At 46.9% G+C, this 23,105-nt stretch overlaps 1 protein-coding gene across 17 annotated transcripts in view; it reads left to right on the forward strand.

Annotated features, from left to right (window-relative positions):
• Positions 1-23,105, forward strand: part of PITPNC1 (phosphatidylinositol transfer protein cytoplasmic 1) — a 274,896-nt gene that overhangs the window by 159,469 nt on the left and 92,322 nt on the right. For all 17 annotated transcript variants that reach the window (XM_058705661.1, XM_058705675.1, XM_058705670.1 and 14 more), the window contains one exon: positions 22,394-22,465. In XM_058705661.1, the coding sequence (XP_058561644.1) occupies positions 22,394-22,465 (72 nt within the window). The remainder of the gene's footprint in view (positions 1-22,393; positions 22,466-23,105) is intronic.

A 23,105-nucleotide genomic window follows, 5' to 3' on the forward strand; every position in this document is an offset into this window, starting at 1 on the left:
AGCAGTTGCCAGAAATACAATATTAAAGTGATGATAATAGCTGTTGACAGAAGGCGGGGCTGATACCTAAAGGCTGTGATCTGATCACTTATTGGAGAACCTCGTAACTAGAAAGACGTTCATTCAGATTATTTTCCTCTGAGCTCTGGATTGGGCAGTCTTGATGGCTTGATGAAAATCATTTGATTTCCTCCTGCCCTAAGGGCCTCTAAAATCGTTACTTAGTTAGCATTAAAAAGGGAGACCCTATAGTATCTCTGTGTTATGGCGTTTTCATTTGGATCATTTTCCTCAACAACCAACAGGTCAAGTTGTCATAATAAAAAAATGGGGGGTTGCCCGGGTGCTCAGTCAGTTGAGCATCCAACTCTTGACCCCAGCTCAGGTCTTGATCTCAGGGTCGTGAGTTCAAGCTCCGCACTGGGCTCTCTCTGGACGTGAAGCCTACTTAAAAAAAAAAAAAAAGAAGAAGAGAAAAGAAAAAAGAAAATGGTTAACTGAGCTATAATGGAGTTGAGTTTTTGGTCTTAATCAAAACAGCCAAAGGAAAGAGACCTGGTGAGAGGGAAGTGGAGGAAAATGATTCATTGTGTCCTTGGCAAGAGCACAGGGCTTTGCACATAATGAATGCTCAATAAATAGTCATTGAATGACAGAAGGAAGGCGAAAACAGATGGATCATCTCCTCAGGCAGAAGGGTCACCGGCTTTGGAGTCAGGTAGGCCTGAGTGTCCTCTGGCTCTGGCTTTGCCACCTTCCTGCCCAAAGTTCTTAAGCAAGTGATCCCAGTTGCCAGTTCTTTAAACTTACATGACTCTATGAGTATATTCTCCCCTGTGCTTTGCAAAATGAAGAAAATAGTAGCCAAAGTTGTTCACAAAATTAAATTTATTCCACTTCAAGTTTCCTTTAGGAGAATAAATTACATCCCTCATTCTTGGGTATTACAGTGTCTTTCCTTGGGCCACCTGGGTGGCTCAGTCGCTTGAGCACCTGACCCTTGATCTCAGCTCAGGTCTTCAGAGTCGTGAGTTCAAGTGCAGCATTGGGCTCCATGCTGGGTGTAAAGCCTATTTTAAAAAATTTAGATAGGTGCGCCTGGGTGGCTCAGTCGGTTGAGCGTCCGACTTCAGCTCAGGTCACCATCTCGGGGTCTGTGAGTTCGAGCCCCGCGTCGGGCTCTGGGCTGACGGCTCAGAGCCTGGAGCCTGCCTCCAATTCTGTGTCTCCCTCTCTCTCTGCCCCTCCCCCGTTCATGCTCTGTCTCTCTCTGTCTCAAAAGTAAATAAATGTTAAAAAAAAATTAAAAAACATTTAGATAAAAAAAATTTTAGATAAGAAAATTTAGATAAAAAGATAATAAAATATATTTCCTTTTACGAAACGATAGGAATATATATAGCATTTCTTCCCTAATGTCTGTAAAAAGGCAATTCTTTGGCAAAATACAAATATTACATTTTAGAAGTAAGCAGCTTAACTTCTCTGAACCAGTTTCTTCATCTCTAAAATTGGACTAAACCCTCTTCCATAGAGCCATTAATAGAAGGATTCAGTGATTTAACATGGGGATCAGAAGACTTTTTTTTTTTTTTAATGATTTTATGTATTTTTGAGAGAGAGAGCACGTGTGGGGGAGGTTCACAGAGAGAGGAGGACCAAGGATCTACAGCAGGCTCTGTGCTGTCAGCACAGAGCCCAACGCGAGGCTCGAACTCACAAACTGTGAGATCATGACCTGAGCCCAAGTTGGACGCTCAACCGACTGAGCCACCCAGGCGCCCCTAGAAGACGTTTTCTGTAAAGGGTCATATAGTAAATATTTTCTGCTTTGCGGGCCAGCTTCCGTCACTGTGAAGGCAGCCATGGACAATATGTAAAAGATGTTGGCCTGGTTGAATTTCCTCGGACAGCAGGCCCCGTTGGGTCCCGGGCTATAGTTTGCCAACCCCTGATGTATACAATGGTTAGCACGTTGCCTGTACATAGCAGGCAATTAAACGGTTCCCCACCAACACTATCCCCAGTTCCATGGCTGCTAGCAACTGAACCGCCTCTAAGAGGAATGCTTGGGTATCTTTTGAGTCTTGCTTCTGTTAACAGTTGTGCAAGTTACCTCCCTCTAAACCTCCATTTCATCATCTGTAAGCGGGGAAAATGTAGTAACTATCTCATAAGGGCGATACGAAGATGATATTAAATAATCTAACGTGAAATCTTAGCCCAGTCTTTGGTGCATGGCGAATGTTCGATAAATCTTCAATGCTAGAAGCTGCCATCATTACAATGGAAGTCCTATGGGCGAATAAATGGGAATACATCTTGGTGCCCTTCAATGTTGACTGGGCTCCAATTCTTAGACCAGATGGGGCTAATTGTCTAGAATATTATTTGATTTTATTGACATCTGATGTTATCCTTTTTCCTGCTTCTCCGAAAGCTCGTACATGGACTTTTCACTTGAAATGTGATCAGTAGTTACAGGGACAAAAGAATTCATGTCCCTATAACTATGCAAAGGCAGTTATTTGCTTAGCGAGCTTTAGAATTAGGTCACCTTGACTTGACCCAAAACTCATGGCACTTATTCCCCCAGAAGCCAATGACCATACCATGAAATGTGGGGGTGATTCATGGAGAAATGAAGTCTGAAAAATGCTTGACATCACGTTCAGTTTTTAAGAACATACATTATAGGACTTTGGTTCTGAAAACAGGATGCATCAGAATGAAGACCACAGCTCCTGACAAAGCCATTCCCATGGGGACGCACCTCCTCGGGCAGCCCTCCTGTGAAAAGCTTTCTGGCCAGCCCCCATTACCGTGGACTCGGTCTCCTGTGCTGACCTCTGCACAGGCCACGGCGGATTTCTCAGGGGTCGTGGCCTTTCCTTCTGTCTAGCTTCTGCCCCACGGGACTCCTGTAGGTCTTTTTTTTTTTTTTTTTAAATGTTTATTTTTGAGGGAGAGAGAGACAGACAAAGCACGAGCAGGGGAGGGGCAGAGAGAGAGGGGAGACACAGAATCTGAAGCAGGCTCCAGGCTCCGAGCAGTCAGCACAGAGCCCTGACACGGGGTTTGAACTCATGAACCGCGAGATCATGACCTGAGCTGAAGTCGAACACTTAACTGACTGAGCCCCCAGGTGCCCCAGCTGTAGTTCTGATCACACAGCTCAGACTTTCAGAGGAGCATGTTATTTTATTTCTATTTGAGAAAACTTTTGGGATAAAAGAAGTTAGTTATAGTTGTATAGGCTCATACTCACCCCCTTCTGTTTGACTCGATGTATTGCTTGATCTTTTCTAGGGCCCTTATTTTTTTTATTTTTTGTCAGTTCCCCCCTAACGGTACCCCCAATCCTTGGGGTAGTTGATTAGGCCTTCTGAAACAAAGTACCACAAAATAACAGAAATGCATCTTCTCATGGTTCTGGGAGCTTAGAAGTCTGAATCAGTGGTTGGCTGGGCCATGCTCCCTCTGATGCCTTATAGGGGCAGAATTCTTTGCCTCTTTCCAGGTTCTGATGGCCTCAGGTGTTCCTTGACTTGTGGCTGCATAACTACAGTCTCTGCCTCCGTCTTCACATGGCATCTTCTCCCTGTGTGTGTCTGTGCCTTCACCTGGTGTCCTCCTTCCTGTGTCTCCTCTTACCAGTTCACCAGTCCTGAGGTGACTGGGTGGCCCAGTCAGTTGAGCGTCCGACTTCAGCCCAGGTCATGATCTCATGGTTCGTGGGTTCGAGCCCCACATTGGCAGAACCTGTTTGGGATTCTCTGTCTCCTTATCTCTCTGCCCCTCCCCTCCTCTCAAAAATAAACAAACATTAAAAAAAAAGAGAGAGAGGGGCGCCTGGGTGGTGCAGTCGGTTAAGCGTCCGACTTCAGCCAGGTCACGATCTCGCGGTCCGTGAGTTCGAGCCCCGCGTCAGGCTCTGGGCTGATGGCTCGGAGCCTGGAGCCTGTTTCCGATTCTGTGTCTCCCTCTCTCTCTGCCCCTCCCCCGTTCATGCTCTGTCTCTCTCTGTCCCAAAAATAAATTAAAAACGTTGAAAAAAAAATTAAAAAAAAAAAAAAAAAAGAGAGAGAGAGAGAGACCAGTCCTGTTGGATTAAGGACCTGCCCTACTTCATCTTATTATAAATAATTCCATCTGCAGCAGCCTTAAATCCAAATCAGATTACATTCTGAGGAACCCGGGTTAGGACTTAAGCACATATCTGGATCGTGGGGCGGTAGGGTGGGCAGGGACACGCGCGCGCACACACACACACACACACACACACACACAATTCAACCCATAACACCATCTTTCAGTTTTAGATCAACAATCATTTATTAAACACCGACAGTGTATAAAACATCATGCTAGTAGGTTCCATTGAGTAGCTCCTGTGCTTTGGGGAGCCACAATCTTGTGGGGGAGAAGCTAGACATTCCAGTGGCAGCCATCAGCAAGGCACGGGGTTTTCTGGAGGCAAAATGGGACAGGCCATCATTCAGCCCAGAGGGCAGGCTGACACCAGACCTGCCCACTGAGCTGGATGAGCTCTGAGTGAGGCTGATGGGAGAAATTCAGACCAGAGGGCAGAATGCATGGCACTGGGCCATCCAGGCAGACAAGCAGGTGCAAGGAGCAAAGGTGAAAAGAAGAGCCTTGGTCTCTGGACCGGGGCCCGGAGCTTGGTGTACAGGTAGGAGCAGGACACGGCCATCTTTCACAGGGGACTTGATCATGAGATGTGGGAGTGATAAAGTCACCAGCTTTAGCAAGTGAAAATACAGAATGTCCTGTTGAATTTGACTTTTCAGATTAATGGCATATCGTTTTTAGTACTTCTCAAGTATTGCATGGAATATACTTCTACTGAAAGATTGCTCATCTTCTATTTTTTTTCTGGCAACCCTATGGGAGGGGGGACAGCACTGGGGCAGAGCTCATGTCAGAGACTTAAGGACAAAAGTCAGGTTATAAGGACAGGGGCACATTGGTGGGCCAGAAGAAAAGGAGGAGAGGGAACTGTACGACTCGGCAGCTTGTCCTAAAGTTAACGTGCCACCTTAACCCGAAGGCCAATCCAGTGGCCTGTCAGAACAACTTAAGTACTTCCTGCCTCAGGTAGGTTTGGCTCAGGAAGTGAAATGGATTAAAGGGGGCGGGGCTTGGGAAGATGAGAGGAGAGCAGATGAGTGTAGAACTGTCAATATTTCAAGGAATATGTGTGCTAAGGGTTGTGGTTGAAGCACAGAGCGTTGTAGAAAGGAGAGAGAAATTTTGCCTGGAAGAAATAGGGAAGATTTCCTGGAGAAGGCGGGGTTTGAGCTGGACCTTGGGAATAGTAGAAGTCCTACCTGCAGACACCCGCTGTGTCTTCGTCAGTTCAGGCTGCATAACAAAAAACACCATGCACAGGGTGGCTTCAACAAGAGACATTTATTTCTCACAGCTCTGGAGGCTGGGAAAGTCCAAGATCGGGGTAGCAGCCGCTTCAGTTCCTGGAGAAAAAGCCCTCCTCCTACTATGGCTTCATAGAATTGGGAAAAACAGAAAGCCAGCTCTGATCTCTTCTTATGAGGGCACTTATCCCATTGTGAGGGCCCCACCCTCATGACGTCATCTAAACCTCATCACCTCTCCAAGGCCCTCCCTCCAAATGCCATCACATTGGAGGTTAAGGTTTCAAATATAAATATGGGATGGTGAGGTGTGGGGGCGGGGGGGCAGTCCGGAGCATGCACACTCCAGGCCCAGTGGGTAAGTGACATTGCTGGATCCTGGAAGCTTGGAGGCCAGGTCATGGTGGCTTTGAATGTCATGTGAGGTCTGTATTTAACTCTCTACAGGAGGCCACGTTGTTCCTGGCTAGTTCACTTTGATTTTCCATCCTAAACATAGCACAGGTTTTCTGTCTGCCTTCCCAGTGACTGGGGGTCTGGGTTTCTCCCTCTGGCTGCAGTGGTCATTCTGAAGTTGCCTCCCTCCCCTTGCCTCACACTCAGCCAAGTTCTCACGGTCTCTGCCCCGACAGTTCGGGAGGAAGAGCCCGCTCTTCTCCCTGACTCCAGGCTCTGCTCCCTGGATTTACGACAGATGCTTTCAATTGTCTTCATCCTTTTTTTCCTGTTTTAAATGCTTTTCCGTTGGCCTTTTTGTCCCCCAATCCTTTCACCCTAAATACCTCTTCTTGATGTCGTTTCAAGCCCGTATTTCCTGTCTGTGCCCAACGTTTTGCCCAGAGCAAAACTTCTCCAATGCCTGACTCTCAGCTGGGATCACCACACCCTGCCCTCCCTACCCTCCGGGGAGACACAGGGGCTCCTAATACTCTAGACCGCTCTCTGTTCTCATAGGATTAGCCCAGAGCAATGTTCATCTATTCCTAGGATCCCCTAGGTCCTCTATCTGACTGTCCAGCTTATTACTGAGACCTCATGCTGCCCTCATTTGTGACAAAACCCAGACAAGAGAACTTTCTATTTAGGGTCATGTAAGGCTTCAACATTATCACAGTGATCAAAACATAAAAGCTTTTTCATCACTGTGTATGACTGAGTCGTTAGGATTACGTGGAAATGCCATGTGCCCAGGAAGTGGAAAAAATATCTTTAGCTTGGTTATAGGAAAAAGTCTTAATTACACAGTAAACAAAGCCTAACACGATGACAATTTTCCAGAGGACGGACTATCTAGCCCGTTCTTCAAAACCTGCCGGTTCTTCTGTAGTTTGTAAAGTCACAAAGGAAGGTGCCCGAAGAGACTGGCTGCCTTCCAAAGTCACTGATTTTGTTTCTCTTGAGCTAAAAAAAGGCGACACTGGACTACGAACATAGCTCAGCCGCATCAGTTCAGCCTTGGTCGTGATAAAGGGGAAAAAGTTTTTTCTCATTTGTACTAATTTGAAAACTGAAGCTTACAGTAATTTGATAGTGGTGACCCAGATACACAGTTACTATATATATTTGGGGGCCATGACCATCCCACTCCACCAAAATATCTTTTTTTTATTATTATTTATTTAAAGATTTTAGCTTTTTAAAGTAGGCTCCACACCCAGTGCAGAACCTGAACTCACAACCCCGAGATCAGGAGCTGCCTGCTCTACCGACTGAGCCAGCCAGGCTCCCCTCCGCTAAAATATCTTTCAGTAAGAATTCACAGAAGAAGCCATGGCAGATGGGAAGCCCCTTTGTACTGGTGAGAATGGCTTCTGTTGCCCAAGATGCAGAGGCGGTGAGCTGTCCCGTGTTCCTCCACATTGTCGTTATTTCGTTGAAAAAGGTGGACAAGGTAAATTATAACAGACCGGGGAGAAGGAGATGACTCTTGAATGAATAGCTCAAATGGTGTTGAGCCACAATGAGAGATGGGGTTGTCTGGGGTTGGTTCAGACCAGCCAGGGTAGAGAGTCGAGCCTGCTCACCGTTGAGAACGTATCATGAGTCACCCGAGGTGAACTCGGGCCATCTTCCCGGGAGTGGCACGGGAGGCTGAGGTATTTTTCTGAAAGCAACTAACGGCTCTGGATAGGAACTTCCCTTGAAATCTTAGCCCCAGTAGATCCCCGATAATTGAAAGTGCTGATGGGTGCTTGTGTGTGCAGACCGATGATCTCCATGCCCATCAGGCTTTTCTTGAGCTCCCCATCCCCACCTTCCACTGAGTCCCAGCCAAGGGTGGTAGAAATCACCGAATTACATAACTAGGAAATAGGTGCCAGTACAGAGAAAATACACTCAACGCCTGAACGCTAGGATTAGTCTTATTCAGACGGACATGAGAGTACAATCTGGCCATCTCAACTAAGCTAAGAGAATGATGGTCCTTAAGTGTTCCTTCTCTGGAGTCATGGAGACAAGGGTAGGGATGGGGGTTAGATAGTTAGGAAATAACTTTTATCTCCACGTCGCAATTAACCCTGAATATCCAGGGCAGAAGGTAATCGTGGTGATCAAAAAGAAATAGTCTTCCAGTTGGGGGCGCAGATGAGCAAGGCAGCAATTAGCCACAGGCTGGAGGAGGACCCTCCCAGAAGAAGAAGAGAAAAAAGTCAGTGGAGACATAGGTCATGACACAGGTCATAGACCATAAATAGTTGAGAGTCAGAATAGCCAAGTTCAGAAATCTTCAGGGGTCAAGAGATTTTAGGTGGAAAAAGTCTAAAACCACTCATACCTATCATTAAATTGTGCACAGTCAGATAGGGAAGCACTGGGTTATGCAAAGCTACAAAGCTTAAGTTATTGCAGGACTTGTCAGAGGCTTCACTTTTCTGCCATACATTGTGAATCTTCACATGGGAGCTGCAGCACTTTCCACACTTATTTTCTCCTTGGGATCTTGGGTTTTGTAAGGACAGCCTTCTAAACCTTAAGGGAGCTCCAGAAACTTGTCTCAGGGTTAGAGCCATTATGCACCCACAAAGTAGGTCAGTGGATCAATTCTATTTCAGTAAATGTTGTTTTCTCTAAAATTTCAGTGAGTTAATATATTGCATAGTGATTACTGTTCCTCAAATACCAGCGGTTTGAAAGACTCCCAACAGTAATGACCTGTGAATTTCTTTCCAAACGGTGCCGCGTGACCCCACAGCAAAGGCAGCCCTGCACGGAGATGACAGTGATTTGTTTCCATTTCGAAAATGAACTGGTCATATAGGGGGTGGCGGGGGGACCTTATTCACAGACCTAGTCAGTTGGTGCCTGGTGACTCAGGATCCTTGGAAAAGCAGTGTTCTTTGACTGGTGGATCCCCTTTTCCATTTCCTCTGGCTGTTCCCAAGCTGTTCCTTGTACTTCAAAGAAAATTAATTCAGCCATCTTGGGGGAGAGGGCAGGCGAGAAAATGGGCTTCTCTACCATAACGTTAACATTTTGAAATTGTTTGCATTTAAAAAAAAATTTTTTTTTCAACGTTTTTTATTTATTTTTGGGACAGAGAGAGACAGAGCATGAACGGGGGAGGGTCAGAGAGAGAGGGAGACACAGAATCGGAAACAGGCTCCAGGCTCCGAGCCATCAGCCCAGAGCCTGACGCGGGGCTCGAACTCACGGACCGCGAGATCGTGACCTGGCTGAAGTCGGACGCTTAACCGACTACGCCACCCAGGCGCCCCTGTTTGCAGTTTTTTAAACACCGCTCAGAATGACTTTATATGGGTCAGTCATCAGAGAGAAAATACATGTTTCATAGAATCTTCCTTCTCTTTTGTTTTCTGTTTTCCACTTGTGGCACTGAAAATTGGATTTCTCTTCTCTGGTTTATTAGTACCTATGGAATTGTGTTCAGTGTATGTTGGGGAGGGAAGAATAGTACAACTGCACAGATTTCGTTGTGTAAAAATACAATAAATTGCCTAAATTTGGTGATTAAAATAAAGTGAGTGCAAAATTGCCCCCGTGTTTTTGACCCTCTACCCACTAAGATAATCTCAACTATGTGATATCTAACATCTTTTCAGTTCAGAATCTCAACATTGATCTTCTTTTTAAGAGTGAGTGAGATTTGTTTTTGTTTGTTTTTTTTTTTTAAATATATTTTTAAATAAGGAATGTGCCTGGTTTGGTTCAGAGGGGTGGTTCTTACAGTTTTTAATTGAAAAGGCTTGTCATAAAGTTTGCTATGCAGCCTGTGTATTTGGGGAGTTCCTCTGAGTCTTTCCCATCTCTACTATTTACGTGTCATTCTTTTTCATTGGATGTGTTCTGCCTGTCTCTTTAAATCCCTGTCCTGCCTTCATTGTGTGTAGCTATCAGTATTCACAGGCACCTTCTGCTTATTTCTCCGTGACAGGTCCAGCTTTAGACTGTATGAGCCTGAATTTAGTTTCCCTGCTCGATTTTCGTAGAGGCGCCAGGAGCAAACCATGCCCCATTGAGAAAACATATTTTCATTCATGTCTTCGCTGCCTCTCCCTCCTGGCCTTGCTTCTCCTGCAAGATGCTGTTACTCAGCTTGTCAGAGGACAGAAGAGGCTCCTGAGATGAATGAACTAATGAATGAACAGAGAGCCTCAGTGTAGGGTGCAAGCTGCTGAGTAGCCTCGCAGAGGCTGGGGGCTGGAATACAGACAGATGTTTTCGGCGGGGGCTAGAATACAGACAGAAGTTTTCCATCCACTCGGTCCCGTCCTCTCGTCCTCCCCCACTTCTCTTTCAGGCCCCACTGTTCTTCTTGGCCACCCTTTTCTTCCTGTGCAGCATATATTAGGGAAGTCACTCAGACTCATTGTCATCGTTATCCTTTACATGCAATCCCTTTCTCCTTCTCTTTGCTTTAAAATTCTTCTTCTTGGGGCGCCTGGGTGGCTCAGTGGGTTAAGCGTCTGACCTCAGCCCAGGTCATGATCTCGCGGTTCTTGAGTTCGAGCCCCGCGTCGGGCTCTGTGCTGACAGCTCGGAGCCTGGAGCCTGCTTTTGATTCTGTGTCTCCCTCTCTCTCTCTCTGCCCTTGCTCCGCTCGTGCTCTGTTGCTCTCAATGTAAGAATAAACATTAAAAAAAAATAATTTAAAATTCTCTTCTTCTTTTTCTTTCTTCTTCTTCTCCTTCTTCTTCTTCTTCTTCTTCTTCTTCTTCTTCTTCTTCTTCTTCTTCTTCTTCTTCCTTCTTCTTCTTCTTCTTTCTTCTTCTTCTTCTTCTTTCTTCTTCTTTCTTCTTCTTCTTCTTCTTCTTCTTCTTCTTCTTCTTCTTCTTCTTTCTTCTTCTTCTTTCTTCTTTCTTCTTCTTCTTCTTCTTCTTCTTCTTCTTCTTCTTCTTCTTCTTTCTTCTTCTTCTTCTTTCTTCTTCTTCATCTTCTTCTTCTCTCCTTCATCTTCTTCTTCTTCTTCTTCTTCTTCTTCTTCTTCTTCTTCTTCTTCTTCCTCCTCCTCCTCCTCCTCCTCCTCCTCCTCCTCCTCCTCCTCCTCCTCCACCTGGGTTCCTCTTCTCAGTTTTCTGGAACTGTCATTGCAGTTTATTTTCCCAATCACCCCATTGCATTGCCACCTACCCTATCTAGGTGTAAAGTCATACATGGCCCTCGCAACCCAAGAACCCAGTGGAAGCCCGGATAGCTCCCCTTCCTTCCTATGCACCTTTGCCTGCATGATGACTGCAATTCTGAGTAGATGGGAGGGACAGCTGGACATACGCCTTCTTGAAATTGGTGTGTGTGTATGTGAAGGATCTCTGCCTAATAGAGGAGTTTGTATATGTGACTGTGTGTGTATGTGTGTGCAAAACACTTTACAATTATGGGGCAAAATTTCAAATTGGAAGAGTAAAACTTCCTCATGAAGAGTAAAGGAAGGGGCGCCTGGATGGCTCAGTCAGTTGAGCATCCAACTCTTGATTTTGGCTCTGCTCGTGCTCCCAGGGTCAAGGGATCAAGCCCCACGTCGGGCTATGTGCTGTTCCTGGAATCTGCTTGGGATGCTCTCTCTCTCTTTCTCTCTGCCCCTCTCCTGCTCACGTGCAACCATGTGCACTCGCTCTCTCTCACTCTCTAAAATTAATGAATTAATTAATAATTAAAAAAAACAAAGAAAAGTATTTAAAAACAGAGTAAAGGAAGTTGAGAGGTACTTTAAGATCTAGATATCTATCAGCTGCCTTTACGTACAGATTGACCACCCATAGTCTCCTAGTTTACAAACAACACAGACTGCAGCCCCAGAGTCCAAAAAGACAGTAAATCCTAAATTCTAGGCTTGATCTCATGAGCCCTGTGGCACATTCTCGTGTAGGTCTCCTGCTGGTGAAACTTGAAAACATTTGCAGATTCATTTTTGTTAATGATCCCATCTCAGGCTGAAATACCCTGTACGGCCTTGGAGTACATTTAATATGATAATATAGAATACAGTACCAGAGAATCAATGTCTTCAGGGGAATTCCATTAGAGAGAAGGTCAAGTCTATATTGAGTTTAATGTTCATGGATAGCAGGGGGACCTGTGTGCACGGAGACAGAACAAGATGGCCGGAGAGGAATGCATTGAGTTCCGGATAAAAGCTAAAAGGAAATGATCTTTTGAAAGCCTATAAACACTTCATCTACCCCATGCCAGCTTCTCAAGTCTTCCATTTCACAGTCTTGTCTTTGAGCCTCCTTGGAAGGTTTGTGCTCAGACGTGGAAGGATTCCGGCTGGTAACCGGCAATAACCGGCACTGCTCTTGAGCTCAATCGTTGGTTCTCAAACTTTGCTTGTCTTGGTCCAAGAGGTTCCATGGACATGCCTCACCAGCCACCATGTCCCTACATAATGCTTTATTTGTAGAAAGAACCTAGTGCCATTTAAAGAGCGGTGTGAACTCCAGGACTGTATCATCCCTGAGATCCTTCCTCATCCATGAACAAGTATGATGGATGAGATGGGGACCACTTGAAGTGGCAATTTCCCAAACTTCCTTCACTTACACCTCCTCCATCTACTCAACCATGCTCTTTATAATATGCTCCCCTTTAGGTTAAAGGGGACTAAAATGAAGAGAATTTCTGGAATACCTTGCGATTTCCATTAGATCCCATATAGTTCCTTTGGGATCTCATTGACATATTTATTTACTTTTTTACCGCTTTGAATTTTTCTTTCCTACTGAAAAAGTAGATGTTTATTGTCAAATGCAAGCGTTATAAAAATGTATATCAGGGGGCGCCTGGGTGCTCCCCGGCTCAGTCGGTTGAGGGTCTGACTTCGGCTGATGTCATGATCTCGCCATTTGAGGGAGTTCGAGCCCCACATCAGGCTCTGTGCTGACAGGTCAGAGCCTGGAGCCTGCTTTGGATTCTGTGTCTCCCTCTCTCTTGCCCACCCCCCACTTACACTCTGTCTCTCTCTCTTTCAAAAATAAATATTAAAAAAATTAAAACATAGAAATATAAAAATGTATATGAGGGCAGATAAAAGGGGCTCATGATTTCTGCTGATCTCCTCCATGAGAATATTTTGGTGTCTGTTTCTCCACGTTTTCTGTGCATATACTAACATGCTTTTTTTTTTAGCGTGTTTTTGTTTTCTTTTTACAAAAATGGATCGTCCTGTTTTACACTTTACATTTTAATGGCTTTAGAGTTCACCGTAATGTACTTAACCCACCCTCTGTTGGTGGTCTTTGGATTGTTTCCGTGTCTTTTATAAAAGTAGATGTTTATCGTAAAATACAACAGCAATGCGATAATGTTTTTTTTCTTCGTAATATTTTGTACACTTGAGAATTTATGCCCTTCCTTGAGTCCTGAGCGGGGTTTTGAAAGCCCTTCACAGCGGGAGTCAACTTAAGCCATCATATTTAAAATCAATTTTTGAAAATGATTGTATTTGAAAGGTACTAGGATATTTTGGCGTTTGAAGGGATAGCACTGTGAATTTCTTCGATGAATAATTATTTCCCCAGTTTATCTTTCTTTTATTTTTAACGTTTATTTATTTATTTATTTATTTTGAGAGGGGGCGGGGAGGAGCAGAGAGAGAGGAAGAGAGAGAATCCAAAGCAGGCTCTGCGCTGACAGTACAGAGCCCAATGCAGGGCTCAATCCCACAATCTGTGAGATTGTGCCCTGCGCTGAAATCCAGAGTCGGACACTTAACCGGCTGAGCCACCCGGGCGCCCCTCAATTTATCTTTTGAGTAAACAGTTATTTTCTTCTTCGGGCTTGTTTGAAGTAGGACACATCTATCATTTGGCAGATGTACACACACACACACATTTTCTTTGTTCTCGGGGGCCACAGGACAAACTGAAAAGCAAAGCCTCTGCCTTAGTCACCATCACCCCTGACTGAGTGCTCAACTCCACTCGAAGCACTCGTGTGCTTTCCCAGTGCTCAAGAGGCAGCAGAATGTAGGGTCACAAGCACGAACTTCCTTGCCTGACAGCTTGCGCTGAATTTCAGCTCCATCATGTAAATGTTCCGTGATTTGGGGCATATGACTTAACCTTTCCGTGCCTTTGTTTCTTATCTGTAAAATGGGGGTAATGATAGTACATCCCTCATCGAGTTGTACGCGGGTGAAGGGTTAATAACAGAATTATTACAGATCAAATACTTGGAATAATGCCATATCATGGTCATCGTTACCTCATATCATGGTCACCATTACCTCAGTGTTGGGTCATGTCTGTCTCAGCATGGGCATAAAACAGGCTGACTGTGGTTACCCTGCATCATCATTTTGACCCAAAGATATACCAAAACTTCCCAAGGTGAAGAAACACCTGGGCAGTAGGTAATAAATGTTGGAAAGGATATAGACAACCTGGAACCCTCCTATCGGGAATGTAAAATGGTGCAGTCGATTTGGAAAACCACCTGACAGTTCCTCAAAAGGTTAAACGGAGGGGTGGCTGGGTGGCTCAGTTGGTTGAGCATATGACTTTGGCTGAGGTCATGATCTCACAGTTCCTGGGTTCGAGCCCCACCCTGAGCTCCGCACTTACAATGCAGAGTCTGCTTGGGATTCTCTCTCTCTCTCTCTCTCTCTCTCTCTCTCTCTCTCTCTTCCCCCCCCATCTCTCTCCCATCTCTCTGCCCCTCCCCCACGGCACGAGTTCTCTCTCTTACTCTCTCAAAAATAAATAAAGGTTAAAATTTTTTAAAAAGAACTATACTGTGAGAGAGAATATGATTTTCACTTTCCTTTGCAAACTGATGTGGGGGGGATTACTACCCTTTAGCTCATGGTTTTCATGGGTGCTGTGGGCTTCTATAGCATGACAGGAATGGCGCTCATTCTTCCAGAAGTTTTGTCACCGCACGCTTCTGAAGGGCAGCCCCCTGGAGAGCCTCAGACTTGACTCCCCTGCCTGGGTCTCTGCAGCCACCATTTGCTCTCTCTGTGCACGTGTGGGGACTGCAGAAAGGGTTTTCAGCACCACCCAGAAGCTAACTATGAAATTCCCATGGGCTTGCCCCTTTCTCTTTAAGACTTGCTTACATTTAGTTTTCTTCTCGTAAGTGTTTCTGATTGCCATAGCAACCCTAATCAATCACTGGACTAAAAATAGCCCTTTCATTTTTCCAAAGCATGTCTGTAGTGAATTGAAAATTCAGCCCTGCCGTGCATTTTGCATAGGCTGCTTTCATTTCCCGACACTGAACCTGGGAGTTGCTTGGTCTGGAAAATTATTCTTGCAGAAGCCGAGGGAGGCACTTTGCTTGTTTTTCCTGGCATTCTTTTTCCCCAACTGCAGATTCTCTCGTCACTTCCAAAAGATACAAGCACATGCGTTCAAATGTTCGACAAAGAACCATCACTTTCCTGCACATTCAGCTTTAGGTGCTAGAGATTTCACAGGTACCCGGCGATCTCCTTGGCTGCCGTTGCGTTAGGAAGGCAAATGAAAGATGTGTAGATACTGGGTACAAAGGAAGCTTGGTCACAGCGGGAGCAGATGACAGCAGCCCTACTGAGACTCTTCTGGCTCCGGAGGATCTAAGCTAGCAAATCAAAGTAGAGATGACGGCAGAACTCCGCCTCGTTTCTCTGATTTCTCCGTGACCCTGCTACTATTTTTACGGGGTTAGGGGCAAAACAGACCCTGGGTGTAAGAAGGTGAATATTTGTTGCAGTTCTCCTGGCCAAGCTGTTTTTCTTCTAGTCAAGAAGAGAAAGGGAGAAAGAGTTTTCGTGAGAACGAAGATTCCAGATCTTGAAAGGGCCCAGGAGAGGAAGGAGAGCAGGGAGGGGCTGAAATGACTCATGGTGTCCCCCAGGCTCCAAGGGGATTAGGGCATTTTATTGCCTGTCTCCCTGCCTCATCTTACTACCCTAGAGTAACTGCCCCAGTCTTCAGCCTGCAAGCAGGGTCATCTCGTGGGGCCCCCGGGGCTCCCAAATGCTGTTTTGTGATGCTATTTTTCAACTCGTCTGAACCTCAGTTTTTGTAACAAGGCTGAGTGAACGCGCAGGCGTAGAGGCTTTACATCTAGGAAAGAAGAGAGTCCACGGGGATCCCGGTAGTGTTCTTGTTTCCCTGCCTGAAGCTGGCAGGGGGTCGAGGGAAGCAGAGGAGAGGTCAGGGGATCGAGCCCCTGCTCAGAGGCAGGAGCTCCCAGGCTTTCAGGAAAAGGAGGACACTGTGGGCACGGACGATAGGACGCGTCCTCAACAACAGAGCGGGTCCGGCGGCAGAGCGAGGCGGAAAAAGCCCAAACCCGCTCTGTGGCATGGCCACCGCCCACGTCGTGGGAAGGACCAATCAAGTGTCCTTTTCTTGCACCGCACCCACAAGCCCACAGCCTCCCAGCGTGTCCATGCACCTATGCAGCAGCGGAGGATCTCCCCACCCAGTTTATTTTCTCCCCATGGAGCCTGTGGGATCTCGTGAGGACCGGTACAGTGGGACGGGCCAGCACCTGAGGACCTGTCCTGCCAGACACTGCATGGCCCTTTGTTAGATCATTCAGTCTTCACCCCACGGTGCTGAGGTTGGTATCGTCTCCGTTTTATGGGTGAGAAAACGAAGACTCAAAGGGGACTAAGGAATTTACTCCGAATCACACGGTAACTTGTGAAAAAAGAAGCCGGGGCTCGAACTAACGTGCATCTCACTCGAAAATCTGTATTCCTTCTACTGTATTCTTGCTTCCTGTGGGGTCGTTGTGTCCTGCTCTCTCTGTGGTCATTGACAAAGCAGTTGACCTCACAGCCGGAGCTACTAAGTTCCAAGAGTACAGAGTCCCCGTTTCCTGGGACCTATTCACGCTTCAACTTGAGTGATCTTTTACTCAGATGAAAGCCGGATGGGTGATTTGAAAGGGAAGCAGTGGTTGGATTCTTGAGGTTGGGTGTTGTGTTGGCTTTTCTATCGTCACATATCAAATTTCCCACAAACGTAGCAACTTTAAACAACACGCATTTACGGCCTCAGAGTGTCTCCTGGGCGCAGGTTGGCAGGGTCCTGGCTCAGAGCCTCACTCGGCTGGGCTCCAATCTCATCTGAGGCTCAGGGTCCTCTTCCAAGCTCACTAGTTTTTTGGCAAGTATCAGTTCCTTGCTGTTGTAGGACTGAAGTCTGCTTTTCTCGTTGGCTGGTCTCCCAAGGTCTCTCTCTCTCTCTTGGCTCCTGGAGGGTTCCCTTGGGCTCTGACCACATGGTCCTCTCCCCTCATGGCTTCTCACTTCTTCAAGAGCAGCCAGAATCTCTGCTTCTTCAAAACAGAAGTCTTATGTAAGGTGCACCAACTGATCACCTTGGTAATCCGATCAGAGGGGCTCCTACCCTATGGTGCTCACAGGTGTTGCCCACACTTGAGGGGAAGGAACTGTGCCAGGTGTGTATATCAAGGGCTGGGAATCTTGGGGGCCATCCGAGCATTCTATCTGGCGGGAGGGTTTTAGTCTTTCCTTCAGGTTGTCCTTCATGTTGGGTCATGGGCCAGATGGGACCTGAAGTGTTCGCTGTTCCCAAGTGACTGTGCCCTAGAGAGCATAGGAGTCCTCCGAATCCCTTGACGCCTTCCAGGTTCAGCCAATGGGGGACGCTCCTGACGTCTCCCTTCCTGCAGCATGTTCCAGTTGGTTGTGTCTGGGTTCCCTTTTTTTTTTTTTTCCTGCTCCCACACTCCTGATCATTCCTTCAGTGTTATGGAATCCCCCTCCCCGATGGAAATGTGTCAGAATCTTTAGGGGATGTGACGTGTTTGGAGAAAGTCTAGGTTTGGAAGGTGGGGTACTCCACCTTGAGAAATGTGAGAGTGACCAGGTGAGATGGTATATTCCTAGCTGGAGCAAAGCCCTCCGTCACAGAAGCTTTGATGCCCGAATGACGGGGTGACTTACGCCATTCCTCGTGACAGCAGGGAGTGAGGAGGGGGTCTTCTTGATGGAACAGTGTTGCAGACTTATCTTCTGCCTGGTGAGGCGGACACCTGGCAGCTAATGGTGATGATGGACAAGGAGATAAGTGCTATGACACAGGTACAAACAGAACGCTACCCGCACACATGGGGTCAACATTCTGACATGGGATTTGAGATGGGCTGTGTAGGAGACTTCAGGCTGAGGGAACTGTAGGCAGGAAAAAAAACCAAAAAACAAACAAAAAAAACATGGCAGCCAGAAGTGTTCCAGGGAGTGGCGAGCACTCTTCTGTGGTGGACTATGGGAGGAATACAGGACAGAGATATAAAGAAAATTAGGATCGGATATAGAAGACTCTAGGTCTTGCCTTTAAGGGGGGAAGCTGAGCCAGCAGGATTTGGGGGTTCACTGGCCATGATGGGTGAGTGTAGTGTCCCTCACTACAATGGTGTCCCCTCAAAATTCGTGTCCACTGGAACCTCAGAACGTGACCTTTTTGGAAGTAGGTTCTTTGCAGATATAATTAGTTAAGGACCTCAAGGTGCAAGATGAAATCACACTAGATTTAAGATGGCCTGAATCTAGTAACTGGTGTCTTATAAAGAAAAGGAGAGGACACCCAGAGAGAAGAAGGTGATGTGAAGACACCGGTAGAGACTGGAGGGAGGCAACCACAAACCAGGGAGCCCCTGGGGCCACCAGGAGCTGGAAGAGGCAGGGAAGGGTTCTCCCTGGGGAGCCTTCCGAGGGAGGGCAGCATGGCCAACACCTTGATTTCAGACTTCTGGGCTCCAGAACGGAGCAGGTAAACTGCTGCGTTATACTACCCTGCTTGGACCAGTTTGTTACGGCAGCCCCAGGAATCTCCTACAGTGCAGAGAACATTCTAATTCAGTATGGACCTTTCAGTTTGGACCCTTGCTAGGGATGGCCGGCGGGCAGCTGCATACGTGAGAAAAGCAGGTGGGGTTAGACGTCAGCTTGGGAGGCAGCCGGATAACATGGTCTAGGAAAAGTGAGGGGCAGATGAGATTATTCCCCAGGGGAGAGGGTTTGGTACCAGAAAATAGGGCAGAGGACAAAATCCTAAGGGGACCCCTCCATTGAAGGGGTGGGGGAGGGAACGGAAGGCAGAGAAGGAACCGCTTTCCAGAAAGGTGGAATTCTTGACTCCTACCGAACAGGATAGAGAGTTCCTCAGGGTGTGGACGACGGGGAAGCGATGTTTGTTTGAAAAATTCTTTGATTCTCGGTTGTTTCCATACCCTGTTGCTCTGGTTGAGAAGAGGTGAGAGGCGAAAAAACAGCAGAGCATGGGCTACTTTTTTAATAGAGTTTGATGGGGGAGACAAAGAGAAATGGAATTAATTGTGGATGAAGGAAGGAACATCACCAAGGGTACTTTGATACTAGTTTTTTAGGAAGATGACACCTTTCATGATATTTTTAGGCTGCAGGAAGGAAGCAGGGAGAAGATGCAAGTAATCGACGGAACAAGTTTCCAGGGAAGAGACTTAAAATTTTTTGCTGTGCACCTGCTATGTGCCAGGCACTGTGCTGGGGGTTACTGGAATGATCTCAGTGATCTTCTCAACACTCCTACAGAGTAGAGAAGGGTGGTCTCCATTCTGTTGCGAGGAAACTGAGGCCGGGAATGCCAAAATAATTTGCTCAAATCCATACATCTCAGATTTGAGCCTGGGTCTGCTGCCCTCACTGCCTCAGTCCTTGTCGTTGCATTGTTTTCCACTGGAATACAGAAAGCAACACCTTTGTCTGATTCACAAGGAATAAGAAGCAGCATATAGAAATAAGCAGATTAGCAGTGGAGGAGAGGGAAGTTGTTGGTGTTTCTACCACATGGTCTCGTTAAACTATGAATCAAGATTACTAGTTGCGAGGGAGGAAGAGGGAAGCCCGCAGACTTCTCTAGACCTGGGTGGTCTAGAGAAGGGAAGGGATTTATGACAACCTCAGTAGTGAGACACAGCAGGAAGCCAGCCAGGGAGAAAGAAGAACCTTGCTTAATCACCGAGGCTCTACTAGGATTAGTGGGCTGGGTCTTTAGGGAAGTTAACCTGTGTAGGGCAAGCAGAACTCGATGTCGAGATAGACTTCTAGCCGGAAAGTTTTTAGTGATCTTTCTGGAAATGCCCCAGGCCAGAGATCCTCCACATTCAGAGGCTGAGACACCAGCCTCTGGGGCTCTGAGAACCAGCCATCAGATAGCCCATGGAGATTATCAGTCCCGAACCGGTGCTATAGCGGAAGACCTTGACCAGCCCGGAGTTGACCTGTCCGATCCGGGTTTTCCCCGCTGCCTCACCGGAGCCAGGTGTGCTCCCTGCCTCTGGCAAGATTGCCATTCTGATATGAAAATAACCTAAGCCCTTGACTCAAAAATAACAGCATCTGCTAATTTGCATAAGAGTTTTGCATTTCGTATTTGGGTTGAATACCCGGATTCATTTGTTTGACCTTAGTTAAGTGGTTTACAGTTTCCACCGATAAAAACTCCTTGTGGGGTTCCACTCTGATGCACCCGGACCCAGCTCCCCACCCAAGACGGCTCTGTTCTCTCACCATCTGGCTCTATGCACGCATTAAGTTGATTCTCAGATGAATTATGGGTTAAAAAGGACTGATCAGTTTGCCAGAAGGCTTGACATTTTTAAAAGGGTCTTGGCAGGTGCATCTCTCCAGGTTCACATGTCAAGAGCTCTGCCATGGGGCTCTGAGCCGCTCCGATTCCTCCAGGGCCTCGATTCATGAGGAGCAGCCCCTCCTTGGAACCCCCAGGGACAGAGGGTGTGAGGGCAGCAACTGTGGAGTGAGAGATTTGAGAGGAGACAGCAAAGAAGGTGTTAATGAATAATCTCAGAGCCTCATTCTCCATAAAGGCAATTACTGGGATTGGTTGTTTCTGTGTTTCCTTAGTCACGGTTCAGTTTGCTTGTTTCACTTGGATTGAGACAGATGAACGCCGAATGCACACAGTCACGTGATGTCAGAATTATCAATGGCACGTCCAAGGCCTCTGCCTTCCTGTACACATGCCACCGGGGTTCTCAGCTAGGCTGAAAGGGGATCCTGGACTTGGGGGGATGAAGCACGTGGGGTGAGGGGTTGGGGACTAACGGATTTTAGATAGTGCACTGTTTTCTCCCCATGCACGGGGTAATGAGGTGGTTTTCCAGTGCAAGCCCACATCTGCATCCCCTGGATGGCTTGTGAAACACAGATGCCCGGGCACCTTCCCTGGAGTTTCTGAGTCAGTGGGTACGGGGTTGGGCCCAAGAATTGGCATTTCTGACAGATACTGCTACAGGTGTGGAGACCCCACTTTGAGAACCAGCTTGGGGGCAGGGGTGATGAAAAGCAAGGACACTGGGACCAGGCCACTAGCCTTGTTATCTTGATGCTACTGTTTACGAGCTGTGTGATCATGGGCCGTTTACTTAACCTCTCTTTGCCTCCATTCCGTCGTCTCTAAAGCAGGGCTGATAACAGTAGTGTCTACTTCATGGCATAGTTAGGAGGAATAAATGAACGAGCACTTGGACGTACTGGTGCCTGATGTATACAATGTGTGCTCTGTGCACGTGGGGTAAATAAATGAAAGAGCCAGACTCAGGATTGTGAGCCTATCGGCAGGAGTCTCATTTCTCCGACACCTGCAGCTCCCAGTGGAGTTGCCGGGTCATTGTACCTATTAGGCCTTCAGTCCCATCTCTGGTGGCCGAGGAAGTCACTGGCCAGCTCAGTGCCAGCAGGAGGGAGGTTACGTCAACATCCATCAAAAGCCTCTTCTCAAGCCACCTTAACCCTTGAAGTCCACTTAATACACACAGTGTGGTTCAGTGATGCTGGGGTGGGAGGGCAGAGGGTTTGGGGGTTTTTCCCCCTCGTACTGGCAAAAAGGGGGGCTGCCTTTTACATCAAGCTCGCTGCAGCCAATTGCTGTCATTTGCTGAATGCCTCCTCTGCGCCCGGCACTTACACGACTTACACGCGTGATGACTTAACCCTCAAAAAGTCACTACTGGGTAATAGTTATTATCCCCATATTAATACTGCCGCGGCTCAGAAAAATTAAATGACTTGTCCAAACTCACATAGCTGTCCAGTCATAAATTCGAAACGAACAGCCAGGTGTGTCTGACTTCGGTAATCTGTTATCTTAAAGCTCTCCCATACTAACTACCTCCCTCGCTTTATGGGAATACTTACGTGAAGGTGAAGGCTGGGTCCCCAGCAGTGACAGCTTCTCGCCGCAGAGGTCAGCACCCCGGGACCGGACCTGCCTCTGTTTCAGGGGTTCGCTTTTCTAAAGCCTGTGGTAGGACTGACAGAACGTATTCTTTCTGGAAATGGACAACGTGCCTTCCATTGCTTGGTCGTTCTCTCCGGCCTGGCTTCTGGATGCGATCGTGTTCATGTTGCCAAAGGCGGCTTTTCTGTCCGAATTTGGATGTTGACCTGGTATCTTGACATTGCTGATGGAGAATGGTGCTCCCAACGTCATGGTCAGGAGAGCATCCGGCGGCTGTGCTGAGGGTGTAAAGAGAGGAAAAATGGTATGCTAATGAAACCTTCCTTTTTTTTCCCGTAGTGTTCCTTTCTGCCAAAATTCTCCATTCATATAGAAACCAAGTATGAAGACAACAAGGGAAGCAACGACCGCGTGAGTAGAGCCCCCATGGTTTTGGGGGTTTTTTGATAATTTATTGTCAAGTTGGCTAACATACTGTGTCTACAGTGTGCTCTTGGTTTTGGGGGGTAGATTCCCATGATTCTTCGCTTACATACAACACCCAGGGCTCATCCCAACAGGTGCCGCCCCCAATGCCCATCACCCATTTTCCCTGCCCCCCCGACCCCCTACCCCCATTAACCCTGAGTTTGTTCTCTGTTTAAGCGTCTCTTATGGTTTGCCCCCTCTCTGTTTGTAACTTATTTTTCCTTCCCTTCCCCTATGTCTTAAGTTTCTCAGATTCCACATGAGTGAAAACATGGTGTCTGTCTTTCTCTGACTGACTTATTTCACTTAACATAATACCCTCCAGTTCCATCCACATTGTCGCAAATGGCAGGATTTCATTCTTTTTGATTGCCGAGTAATACTCCATTGTATATATATACACCACGTCTTCTTTATCCATCAGTGGACATTTGTAGAACCCCCATTTTGTACTGTGCCCTCATCCGCTGGGCTCTCAGAGTCGCGGCACTTTTCACAGCCCCTTGGGTGGCCAGGCCCAGTGCCCAGCAGGAGGATCTGTACCTAGGACCCCAGACAAGTTCTGGCATTTGCTTTCTGGGGC

This window comes from Neofelis nebulosa, chromosome 16 (assembly GCF_028018385.1).
Source record: "Neofelis nebulosa isolate mNeoNeb1 chromosome 16, mNeoNeb1.pri, whole genome shotgun sequence".
Lineage (NCBI taxonomy): Eukaryota > Metazoa > Chordata > Mammalia > Carnivora > Felidae > Neofelis > Neofelis nebulosa.